Consider the following 11,258-nt stretch of genomic DNA (forward strand, 5'->3'; position numbering starts at 1 on the left):
ACTCGCAGCGGGAATTGCCCGCGCGGCCCCTAAACAGCTGCATGGGAGCGTTCAATCATTTCCTGCTATAGGACACGCTGCCTAAGCAAATACAGATGGAGTTGTTTAATATTTCCCGTGTGCGGCGACACCCTACCTGGCCAACTACGAGGGAATGGTGTTTGATTCTTCCCCTTGTATGGCGTGTCTCCTGCACACGTTTCACTGATACGACATACCTGCCCCAAAAACACGTTGTGGAGACCTTTTGGCCGCCGGACCTGCATGTTGTGGGTGTGGGCTGTGCTTGGGGGCCGATTCTCTCGCTGAGGTCCGCGGCGTCTTTGCTATGCAATCTGTGAGGCGAGAGGCGTTGGTTGGTGAGGGAAGCGCCGCATTTGAAAGGATGCAGGATGGATGCCCAGTCGGACCGAGGGTGTGGCGCATGTTCTTGGATCACGAGGATGGGCTGGACGGTGACACGCTATATAAGGGAAAAATCGAACACACTACCTAGGTACTGGGGAACTACGGGGGTGCGGTTCGATCTTTCCCTTGCATGACGTGGTGGTACGGTAATGCGAGGACTGCGGAGAGTTGAGATGGGGCAAATACAGGTGTGATAGTCATGCAGAATTACATTCTGATGTAGAGGCCTTCGTCTGAGTCTCGAAACGGCATCTCACTGCTTCTCTCTCAGCGTCGAAGTGAGACAAGAGGATGGAACCAATACCAATGCGCTAGCTTAACGCGACTACAGACCTCTGCATAAAACATCATTGATTGCTTATGCCACACACTTACCTCCCCTACAGCCTATTCTAAACTCAACAAGGACTCAACTGATCATCTGTTCAAAGTCCTCAGAGATGAACAACCACATCAAGCCCCAATGGAACTGGGACGGAGACTTCACCTGGGATGGCTATTTCTTGCGGATGCATATCAAGACAATCAATCCGACATACGATGCGAACAGTCCTCACACGTGGCCACTGATTCGTCAGGTCGTCGCAACAGGAGATGGTGCCGATTACAGCGGGAGCAAGTTTCCCCCACAATACCTGGCGTACGACAGAACACTTGTTGAGAGCTTTAAGCGGCTGCAAAATCAGCCAGGTAGTTCTGGTCGGATGAAACAGCATTTGAAAAAACTCTTCCTTCACTATCCGTTCAACTATGATCGCCACGGCCAATTACGGACGTATCCGCATATGCCTACTGACGAAATCGAGGAATGGAAGAAGAGAATGAGCCTTGTAGTACCGAATGAGAGTGAAGAGGCAGAGTATGAGAACACAACAGACAACGATCATGTCGAGAAACAAACCATTCAAATCATTTCGCGTGAAGTAGCTCTGTCTAAGATCATGAAGATGGTGGAAGATACAAATACAGAGACACTTTCTGCAAGCAGGGTACCAGAACTGGAAAAGGGACTTCAAAGACTAAGACACGAGCTATCTAGCGTAAAATACACAAGAGACGCATGGAAAAGACGTGCGATCGATTTAGCTGAATCGATCCGAGCTGCTGTCAACAAGTTCCCCGAACGAGTTGTAGATGAGCTGATTTACAAAGAAAAGTTGTGTAAGGTCTTTAATCAAGAGCAGGCCTACTCGTATGACTTGGAAACCTTGGTGGAACTTACCATGGCAGCACACGAAGCAGCAATCAAAGAACATAAAACGAGATCCGACACTGCGAAGGAGGTTAGCACAGGACTCATGAGAGATCTTGCAAGCCGCGACGCCAAGCTAAAGAAGAGAGATGAAGAGATCAGCAGTCTCAAATCGGAGCTCGAGCAAAGCAACAGGGACATCTTCATGGTCTTGGAGAAGATGGAGCAAAGGGGACAAGCTGCAAGCTCAAAGAAGAAGGTGTGCGAGGATATGTCGGAAGCACAGCGTAAGAGGATGAAAACAGATGCCTGAAAGTTGTGAAGGCGAGGTGCGGGAATCATATGCGTCCGGGAGTGGTTTCTGTTTATGCCATTTTGCTCCAAGAGAAAAGTTCGCGGTCGTAATGGTGATCCTGGAGCGACATGGTGTCTAAGACGTGGCGGTGTCCATACGAGATCCATTCAGGAACGTGCGGTTTGTGGTGGATTTTCAACATCCCAAGGTCACCCATGGGTTCTGCTGGTACCGGGCGGATGTACTTGTATTCTATATTCTTTTCATATCCTAAAAGAAACCTCGTTCCTGCATGCTGTGCAACAACTGTCCTTAGGGATTGTTGGCAGCCCGTGGTGAAGACGGGTTGGGTGAGGGTGAGAGAGGAGCGTTCACTGTTTCACCGCGAGCCTTCTACACAAGTTGAACAATCAACATTATACGAGCATCTGAGAAGGTTAGTGAGGTAGCAATCTGTCTCCTGCCTCTACCACCATCCAACATTAGCACGCTCTCTACTCCCCTTTAGAATCGCCCAAGGTATGCAGATCATACAAACCAGCGCGGCGAAGATGGCTAACGAGATTGCGCAGCAAGATGACACCTCTACCTCGCTACGATGGCACGTTCAGTTTCACCTCTTCAAGGCTATACGAAAACATCAAGCGCGTCACCCCTACCTACAACAAGAAAGATCCAAAGACTTGGCCGTATGTTACTCTATCGACGATAGAGAAGCATAGTCCGTACCGTGGCTATCCAGACCTGCCGACAGGCGTAGCCTACCAACGAGAGGCGATGAGGCGATATGAGGACATGTATTCCTCAGAAGACAGGGAGACCGCTGCCTGTGTGAATGGCTCTTTGCATCAGCGATATCCATTCAACTACGACAAGTTCGACGAACCGAAGGAGACAGTCGGAATGTCCAGAGTGGAGTATCAGGCATACATGGCGACTACCGTGGCTGCGCCGTCTACACCACGTATCATGCGCGAAGAGTGGGAGAATGACGTCCCAGATAGCGCAATCGATTGCGACACTCCTCCGGGTCATCGTGGACGAACCGAGAGCGCATCCCCAACACTAGGCATCAGAGCTCGGAACCGCAACTTCTGCACGAACAAGAAGTGCGTAGAGATCAAGCGAGAGGCTGACAGGCTGCGTGGAGAGCTTTTTGACAAAGAGTCTCAGCTCGTGAGCTCGCTGGGAGATCTCAAAGAGTACGAGTCAACCGAAGGCTTGCGCAGGAGGGCCATGCAAGAAGCAGAGTTTGAGCTGGAGAAGGAGAAGCAACGCGCTGATGCTGCTGAGAAGGAATGCATGCTTCGTATGGAAGCCAATATCAGGCTGGGCAGTCGCCTGAGGGAGTTGGAGATGAAGGTGAAAGAAATGGACGAGTTGGACGCGTATTGTGTCCAGTTGGAAGCAGAAATCGAGGCGTTGAATAGCGAGCGGGCAATGGAGGAGCGAGGCTACGAGCAGCTGTCGGGGTCCGAGGAAGAAGACGAAGAAGAGGATCTTATCATGCTAGAAGATTAGATGCAATTAGAGAGCCCAGAGTGATGTTAGGGATAAATGTTGGGAGGGTTGTATGTGGTTGACGCGGGCGCGAGAACGCAATGTACGACTGCCGCGCAGTGCCGCAGATGCGATTTCGGCAGCGCTAGCTCTTTACGCAGCGAACAATTTCCCCGCGCCTTGCGTCATCCTCGTGAACTCTCACTTCTAGCTATAAACTCCGCGGGGTCACTCAATTAGGCAGAAATTTTGCTCTGGTGTTGCTCTGGACCGACCTGCTGATTCAGACTTGTCATACCACGCCCTATAGCCTCATCCAGATGAGTACGGTTTGATTGAAGAAGAAAAGCTTGTAGTTTGCATCCCATAAAGTTTCGCAAAGCACAGCTGTTATCGATCAACTTAGCCGAAAGCTTGCGAAACTCTTGTTTCTTCGCATCCGGCGATACCTCAAATATGGCGCTCTCAGCTACCACGCAGATTGCGGCTGTACTGTCAATATTCATTCTGCCAATTCTCACGTACCTATACTTCACGAAGAATCAGCAAGCAAAGAGCACTGCTGGCCCTCTGCCACCTGCAACTGAGATCACAGGCCTCTTCATACATCCGATCAAATCATGCCATGGTTTGTCTGTGAAATCAGCAAAGCTCTTGCCCACCGGCCTCGACCTCGGTGCGCTTTCCTGATCAGCTTTCAGAGGCCTTTTTCATACTGACAAAGCCAGATCGTCAATGGATGTGGGTGAGCTACCCAAATTACGAGTTCCTGACGATCCGTCAAAACTCAAAAATGACACTCATTCGGCCAACGTATGATGAGAAGACCGATACCCTTACCGTCACTGCACCGGCACCGAACTCCATCGATGAGAAGCTGGAGTTCTCTATCCCTGCTCATCCGTCGAAGGAATGGCTGGACGAGAATACCGAAGAGCACTCGGCAAAGATTTGGAGTACTACGACAGGGACTCGCGTGTACTCTGCCGAGATGACCGGCCCATTCAACAAATTCTTCGACAGGGAAGTGCGATTAGTCTACAAGCCCCCGGTTTCCGATGACCCCAGGCCTCTCGTATCGAACGGTGCACCAAACGTCTTGGGCAGAAATGCATCGACTTGTTTTCCTGACCTAATGCCCGTGTTAGTCGGCAATCAAAGCAGTATCGACGAACTCAACACACGTCTCAAAGCTGTAGAGGACTTCACCATCGACGTCCGCCGATTCAGACCTAATATCCTCGTTAAAGGTGATGCTAACGCTCCGTGGGACGAAGATCGCTGGAAGACTGTCAAGATCACGCCCAAGGGTGGCGAGACCCCCATTGTCCTGGACATCACCCAGCGATGCGCACGCTGTCAGGTGCCAAATGTACATCCTGATTCGGCGGAGAAGCACAAGACACAGCCTTGGGACGCGCTGATGAAGTATCGGAGGATCGACGAGGGAATCACATACAAGCCTTGCTACGGTATGCTGGCTGTACCGAAGACGGTTGGGGATCTCAGGGTCGGAATGAAGTTTGAGGTTACGGAGGTCACTGACAAACATCGGTATATTGCTGGTTTTTGATGAGACGAAGTAATGATCTTCTATCGTAACGCAAGCCGTCGCGATATGATTGTCGCACAATTTCCACAAAACGTTGTACACAAGTTCGGATCGCCCCTTTTGTCAGCCATGATGATGTTTGTAGAGGCCAGCTGCAAGCCGCGCCCAACCCACTCGAAGAATGTACATGCAAACAACCTAGAAATACTTTAGTCCCCTTCGATACGTCAGAAAAATGTCGCAAAAACAGCCGGATCTCCATGACCTCCACATGCGAACGCCAGCCATGACGACGAACCGCTTGATGATCTATCGGATCTGCCGCGCAACGACAGCCGAGGCGGCTCCGCCTCTAATCCATATCAGGCTTAGCGGCGTGTCACGATAGACCAGGGTACAGCCATCAAGCTATCGATGGCTGACTGTGTCTCCAGCTCTATTTCCCATTGAGGCACGTAACGTTACGACCAAGTCTACATTCAGTATGGATTTCTTGATTCCGAGTCCTGCACTGTTCGCGCGCGCAACATGGCTACCCAATGTTGGTTTCGAAACAGAGCACCGCAACTTTGTGGAGACTACGCGCGTTCTTGATCGGACCGTGACGTCTTACGACGACTGACACCCTGGCGTTGTGGTGCAGGGACACGGAGGGGATACAGAGGAGAGGCAGATCGCGCATCGTTCCTGACATATAGCGGTACGACGTATGCCCGATGTCCGTTTCAAGCAAGGGAGGAACGGCCTGAGGCATTGTTCCTTCTGTCCTCACACATTTCGTCATGGCAGGCGATGCGATGCTGGCTATGCCAATGTCTCCTACACAATCACCTAAGGAGTTTGGAAATGCGGCCGTACAGTGGGCCTGTACGCGTCGAGGGAGGATGATGGTCTTGACCATAACGCTTCTCACCATTCTGCTGGGATTGACTGGCATGAGGCATCACGAGGTGCGTTTGGTCCATTCTGATACCAGAGGGAGGAGCGTTGAGGACATGCAAGACGTGCCCCGCTAGAACTGACTGTCAGTTTTCAGGGTCAGGCTAACCATCTTCAGGCCATATCCTCACAATACCAGAGCCTTTCCTCTTACTATCCATGGCGACCGCACCTACCCGCCCTGCCCGATATCGTACATTCGCCCTTCAAGACCCCCTCGAATACGACACTGCAAATCGAGAATGGCGAGCTCGACCATGTACCACCGAAGCTCAAGAAGACGACGCCGAATTTCCACCTCCTCATGCCATCCGAGCGTGACACAGATGGTTTCTGCAGGACGACCCTGTCTGCTATGCTTCTCAACTACCCTCCGCCGACTGCAGTTCAGCTATACATCCCACACGAATCGGATATCAAATGGGAGAGGGGCATATTGAACAGCACACTTCACTACCTGGCCAATGAGAAGCTGGTCAAGGATCAGGATTTAGTCCTCATCGTGGATGGCCAGCAATCATGGTTCCAGCTGCCAAGCGATGTGATAGTCACGCAGTACAAGAGATTGTTGGCAGATGCGAACATGCAGCTCCTGAAGAAGTATGGCGCTGACAAGGATGGCTACCAGAAGTTCAATCAGACGATCGTATTTGGTGCGGAGAAGAGGTGCGAAAGCGATGATATGGCCTGCAAGTACGTGCCGCAGTCGACATTATCGGACAATACCTACGGAACGGAGAGCGGCCGACGCATATCCGATAACCCAGCGAAGTTCCTCCATTCAAAGATGGTCATGGGCCCGGCGAGCGACTTGAAGATGCTGTATCAGGCTGGGCTAGAGAAGTTCATGGAGGCTGGAAGTCAGTCACAGACAGTCCAGTCAGTGTTCGCGACCCTGTTCGCTGAGCAGCAGCTGAGAAGAGACGCCGAGGAAGTTGCGTCGAAGCATACTGGCGCCAAGATCAAAGATTTCATAACTGGTAGAGCAAGCAAGTCCGAAGCCGAGCGGAGACTGGAGCGAGCGAACGCCGAGCTCTCAAACACTAAACGACATGAGTTTTCCATTGGGTTGGACTACACCCATGTGCTCTTCCAGCCCTTGGAATACTGCAACGAAGACGAACTCCTTCCTCTTTTGCACGACAACTCGACCGACTTGTCGCAGTACAGTCACTACGACTCTACCCAGTACCTCTCCCTTCCACCTGTCTTGAACGAGACCAAGCCTCCATTCTGGCGCCCAGACTTTGTCGAGCACAACCCATCTCCAAATGAGAAGCCAGCATATATCGACAATCTAGAGTTCACCCTAGCACTTGATGGCTTACCGAGCCGCAAGCTACCCTGGGAAAGCGTTCCTCTGATCCAAAACACATACTCCGGCTCCGTACCTGCCATCATCCTAAGCAGCTCTTCGTCCCCTGACGCCGAGCATCCACCAATCGCAAACGTCACTTGGGATAGCATGTGGTACGCGGAACACAAACGCGCCATGCTGAGGAACTATTTCCGCGCTCCTCAGTCCCCGAACGGATATCACAACCACCTTGTAGGCGGCGACCGCTACTGGGATAATCGTGGTGGACGCGGCGGCATATGGACCGAAGCCGAGCAGATCTGGTACCCATGGGGCGAAGTCGACGGCGTGTGTGGAACCTTGCCACAACTGAAAGAAATTTTCCAGGACGGTAAGGGCGTGTGGCTGCATGAGTTAGAGCAGGACAATGAGCAGGGTCGTCTGAATGAACAAGAAGAACTTCGGAAAAAGAAGGAGGAAGCAAGACTCAAGGATATTATCGAGTTGATCAAGATGGAGAATGAAGAGAAGGAGAAGGAGCAGAAAGCGCAAAAGGAGAAGATTGACTTTGAGCGGTTGAAGGAACTTCAGGGGACTCAGGTTAAAAGTGGGAAGCCAGTTGAGAGGAGGAGCAAAAGATGGGATATTGGCGAGGAGTGTGTGAGGTACTGTTAGTGGATTTTCAGTTATATACCAGGGCTGCATTTCTTTTGTTTGGGTGGTTTGTTCGCTGGATGCGATTTGGAAGCATCTTCAGGCGCATTTTTGGGAGGACTTTAGAGTATCGTAACGTTATTCTGCTTACTCTTGTCTTTGTCTCCTCTTTCGCAATCTCAACCTCCACAGACACAGAAGTGTCGCGTGCAATTCAGGTAAACATGATGCGAGACACGAGATTGAGACATTTGCTAGGGCTATGGGCCTAATGAATACTAAAGGGACAGTTCTGTTTATATCCTGTTGCCACGCAATTTAACCATGGCTACTAAATCGTACGTAGAGATCAAGAGATGGCGGGATGTGCCGTCGGGTCAGTCATGTTCGCGGACATGAAGAAGGATATTCGTTCGGCTGCGAAGAAATTGGCTGGGATGCTGAGGACCATGGCACTGATCAGACGGTAATTCACCACTGGGAGGTAGCGAGATTGCGTTTCAACACAAGTTCTGTGTAGCGTGCAAGTCACGAGAAAGACAAGAGGATATGAGATGATCTGAAGTGGCTGTATCAATATGCTGACAGATGATGGAGATGGAAGGGGTCTGGAGTAATCCATGGGTTCTTGGTTGGTCGGCAGTGGATAGCTCCGTAAGACAGGCAACTACAAGCGTAGTGCTCAGGCAGAAAATCGAGAGGTTTCATAGAGAGTTGCTGAGTTGGATGATTAACGAATGTGGCGTACTCGAGAGGTTCTTGTGGTAGACCTAGCCAAACTAAATTACCTAGGTAGAGACAGGCGATAGGTCAACCCACTTTTTGCAACCATGGGAAGACATGAGCTATATGTCACATACCCAAATCCCCTTCTTCATGTAGAATTGAAAATTATATAGCCATTTTGATGCTATCCTCATCTTGCCATCCCAAAACTTAACCATCGAGGCAAAATCCACCAACTATGCCGACCACCACGAAACCAAAGCCCAAAATGTCCACCAAAATCGTCAAAGCCGACGAGTCTGTAATTATCCGTCCCAACACCTGCTACCTCTTCACACCAGAATTCTCCATCTCCCCTATGCACGCACTGGCCCTCTCCAATATCTTCTCCCCCATTATCCAAGACCTCTTCGTCCCCCGCGAACCCAAATGGAGAACAAGTCCCCTACCTCCATCTATATGCACACAACGCGGTAAACGGCACTATCGCAGCACACACATCCCACGTTACCAAGGCTCGAAAGAAGTCAACATGGGCGCATATTACACCACCGACCCCAGAGGCTTACTTCCAGGCAAGTCATTAGAGACCAACAGGCTGGAAGAACTGTATATCAAACAAAATCCCAGTTTATACCCTCAGTCTGGTGATTTAGTCCTCGGAAGGAAAGCTAAATGCGCCAAAGCCGCTTCGTCCTCGTTCTCCTCGCCACCCGTCCAGAGGAAGCCGATTCTAGGAGGCGGTATCGTCCAAGAGATTGGTCGAATCTTATACGATGGCAGAGTGATGAAAGACGATTTCCCGGCGCCGTTTTGCGACCTACCGGATCACACGTTTGTGCAGTGGGTTGTAAGGAATATGGGGTTGTTGGCTGTAGGGGCTTGGGAGGCGGAATGTGAGGCCATGGATGTGTTGTGGAGGACAAAGGAGAAGAAGAGGGAGGAGACTCTCCAGGAGGAAATGGCGAAGGAGAGGGCTGTAGAGGATGAGATCATGAAGGAAGACAAGAAAAAGGTTAGTGCCATGGATAATGTGATTGTGGAGATGATGATGAGATTGGATGCTATTCAGAAAAGGAGGATCGAAAAGCGGAAGAAGAAGACGAATGTGGTTTGGATGTGGAGAGGCATGAAGAAATACCTCGAGGAAGTAACAGCAGTGGAGGAGTTTGATCTGCAAACCACGAAATATCGTCTCAAGAGATCACACATGGCGCAGTTCAAGAGGTGCTTTCTTCGGAAGTAACTATACTATTATAGTACAACATCAACTTGACCCACATCCTCCTACATGACCTTTGGCTGGCTCTCCGCCAACTTAATCTTCCCCGCCTCATCATACACAATCTCCCTAATCTTGACACACCGCAAATGATTAACCCCCTTGCTCAAACTCGAATCATGGTAGAACAAATACCACTTGCCCTTGAACTCCGCAATACTGTGATGCGTCGTCCATCCAATAACCGGCTCTAGAATCCTGCCCCCGTACGTAAACGGGCCCAACGGACTATCACCCGTCGCATAGCACAAGAAATGCGTGTCCCCAGTCGAATACGAAAAGTAGTATTTCCCATTATACTTGTGCATCCACGCAGCCTCAAAGAACCGTCTGTCGTGGTCGGCGGCCTGAATAGGGTTCCCAGATTCATCCAGGATAACAACGTCTTGCACATTGGTCGTAAAGGACGTCATATCGTCTGAGAGCTTTGCTACTTTTGCGCAGAGAGCATTGCCCGATTGCGCTTCCATGGTTTCGTAATCCTCGCGGATGAACTTCCCAGTCTTCCAGCATTGCAATTGGCCGCCCCAGATGCCGCCAAAGTACAGATACGCGGCGCCGTCTTCGTCGACAAAAGACGCAGGGTCGATGCTGAAGCTGCCTTTTATCGGCTCGGGTTCTGGCTTAAATGGTCCTTCGGGTTTGTCGCCGGTAGCCACACCAACGCGGAAGATGCCCTCCTTGTCGCGGGCCGGGAAGAAGAGATAGTATTTCCCGTTCTTGGTGGCGGCATCAGGGGCCCAGAGCTGTTTTTGGACCCAGGGTATGTCTTCTTGCTTGAGGGCTACGCCGTGGTCTGTGACTGGGCCGCCTACTTCCTCCATGCTGAAGACGTGGTAATCGTTCATGTCGTATTGGTCGCCGTTGTCGTTGTCTTGGATGTCTGTCTCGCGGTCGTGCGAGGGGTAGACGTACAGCTTGCCATTGAAGACGTGGGCCGATGGGTCGGCGGTGAAAATGTGGGTGACGATGGGTTCTTTGTCCGCCATGGTGTGAGTATCTAGTCGTTTGAACCTAAAAAATCAATTGGAAAAGATAGCAGTGTACCGTGCTTATACGCAGGCTTCCCCATGGAGTCTTATGTATGGAGGGGTATTTAGCCCCACGATGCGCCAGGCTCTCTACATTTACCCGGCGGGACGACTATCCTAAGCCAAGCACTTTGCTGTTGGATCCGAGCGGTCATCCCACTTACTACTGCTCAATGGCGGTACAACGGTGTCCACAAAGGATGAAGAAAATGGTGGAAGTTTGGCGTGGTGTTTAGCCGTCGATTCTTCCGTTGGACAGGCGCGTTCGTTTTGGTGCTAGTCTGCCTCGGGTGTGCGGGCGTCATGCGCTGCAACCGCGGGAAGTTCGCGCAAGATGCAGCCCTGGAGATCTCGCGCTATGGCAGTACTGTCGCAAAGGTGT

General features: G+C 51.0%; 6 protein-coding genes across 6 annotated transcripts; 5 read left to right on the plus strand and 1 right to left on the minus strand.

Moving 5' to 3' along the window:
- Positions 1-848: 848 nt before the first annotated feature.
- ACET3X_001967 (uncharacterized protein) lies at positions 849-1,913 on the plus strand (the record flags this gene model as incomplete). The annotated part of the gene is made up of 1 exon (XM_069447317.1): positions 849-1,913. One exon carries the CDS (start codon positions 849-851, stop codon positions 1,911-1,913), a length of 1,065 nt encoding a protein of 354 aa, XP_069312209.1.
- Positions 1,914-2,471: 558 nt separating this feature from the next.
- Positions 2,472-3,416, plus strand: ACET3X_001968 (uncharacterized protein; the record flags this gene model as incomplete). The annotated part of the gene is made up of 1 exon (XM_069447318.1): positions 2,472-3,416. The coding sequence occupies one exon, from the start codon at positions 2,472-2,474 to the stop codon at positions 3,414-3,416; it is 945 nt and encodes a 314-aa protein (XP_069312210.1).
- Positions 3,417-3,608: 192 nt separating this feature from the next.
- Positions 3,609-5,210, plus strand: ACET3X_001969 (uncharacterized protein). Its single transcript, XM_069447319.1, has 2 exons — positions 3,609-4,071; positions 4,124-5,210. Exons 1-2 carry the CDS (start codon positions 3,852-3,854, stop codon positions 4,966-4,968), a joined length of 1,065 nt encoding a protein of 354 aa, XP_069312211.1. The 5' UTR covers positions 3,609-3,851; the 3' UTR covers positions 4,969-5,210.
- Positions 5,211-5,387: 177 nt separating this feature from the next.
- Positions 5,388-8,125, plus strand: ACET3X_001970 (uncharacterized protein). The gene is made up of 2 exons (XM_069447320.1): positions 5,388-5,897; positions 6,005-8,125. Exons 1-2 carry the CDS (start codon positions 5,730-5,732, stop codon positions 7,856-7,858), a joined length of 2,022 nt encoding a protein of 673 aa, XP_069312212.1. The 5' UTR covers positions 5,388-5,729; the 3' UTR covers positions 7,859-8,125.
- A 706-nt stretch (positions 8,126-8,831) lies between these two features.
- On the plus strand, positions 8,832-9,809 carry ACET3X_001971 (uncharacterized protein; the record flags this gene model as incomplete). Its single annotated transcript, XM_069447321.1, has 1 exon — positions 8,832-9,809. One exon carries the CDS (start codon positions 8,832-8,834, stop codon positions 9,807-9,809), a length of 978 nt encoding a protein of 325 aa, XP_069312213.1.
- A 41-nt stretch (positions 9,810-9,850) lies between these two features.
- ACET3X_001972 (uncharacterized protein) lies at positions 9,851-10,834 on the minus strand (the record flags this gene model as incomplete). The annotated part of the gene is made up of 1 exon (XM_069447322.1): positions 9,851-10,834. The coding sequence occupies one exon, from the start codon at positions 10,832-10,834 to the stop codon at positions 9,851-9,853; it is 984 nt and encodes a 327-aa protein (XP_069312214.1).
- Positions 10,835-11,258: the final 424 nt, after the last annotated feature.

Source organism: Alternaria dauci, chromosome 1, assembly GCF_042100115.1.
Source record: "Alternaria dauci strain A2016 chromosome 1, whole genome shotgun sequence".
Classification (NCBI taxonomy): Eukaryota; Fungi; Ascomycota; class Dothideomycetes; order Pleosporales; family Pleosporaceae; genus Alternaria; species Alternaria dauci.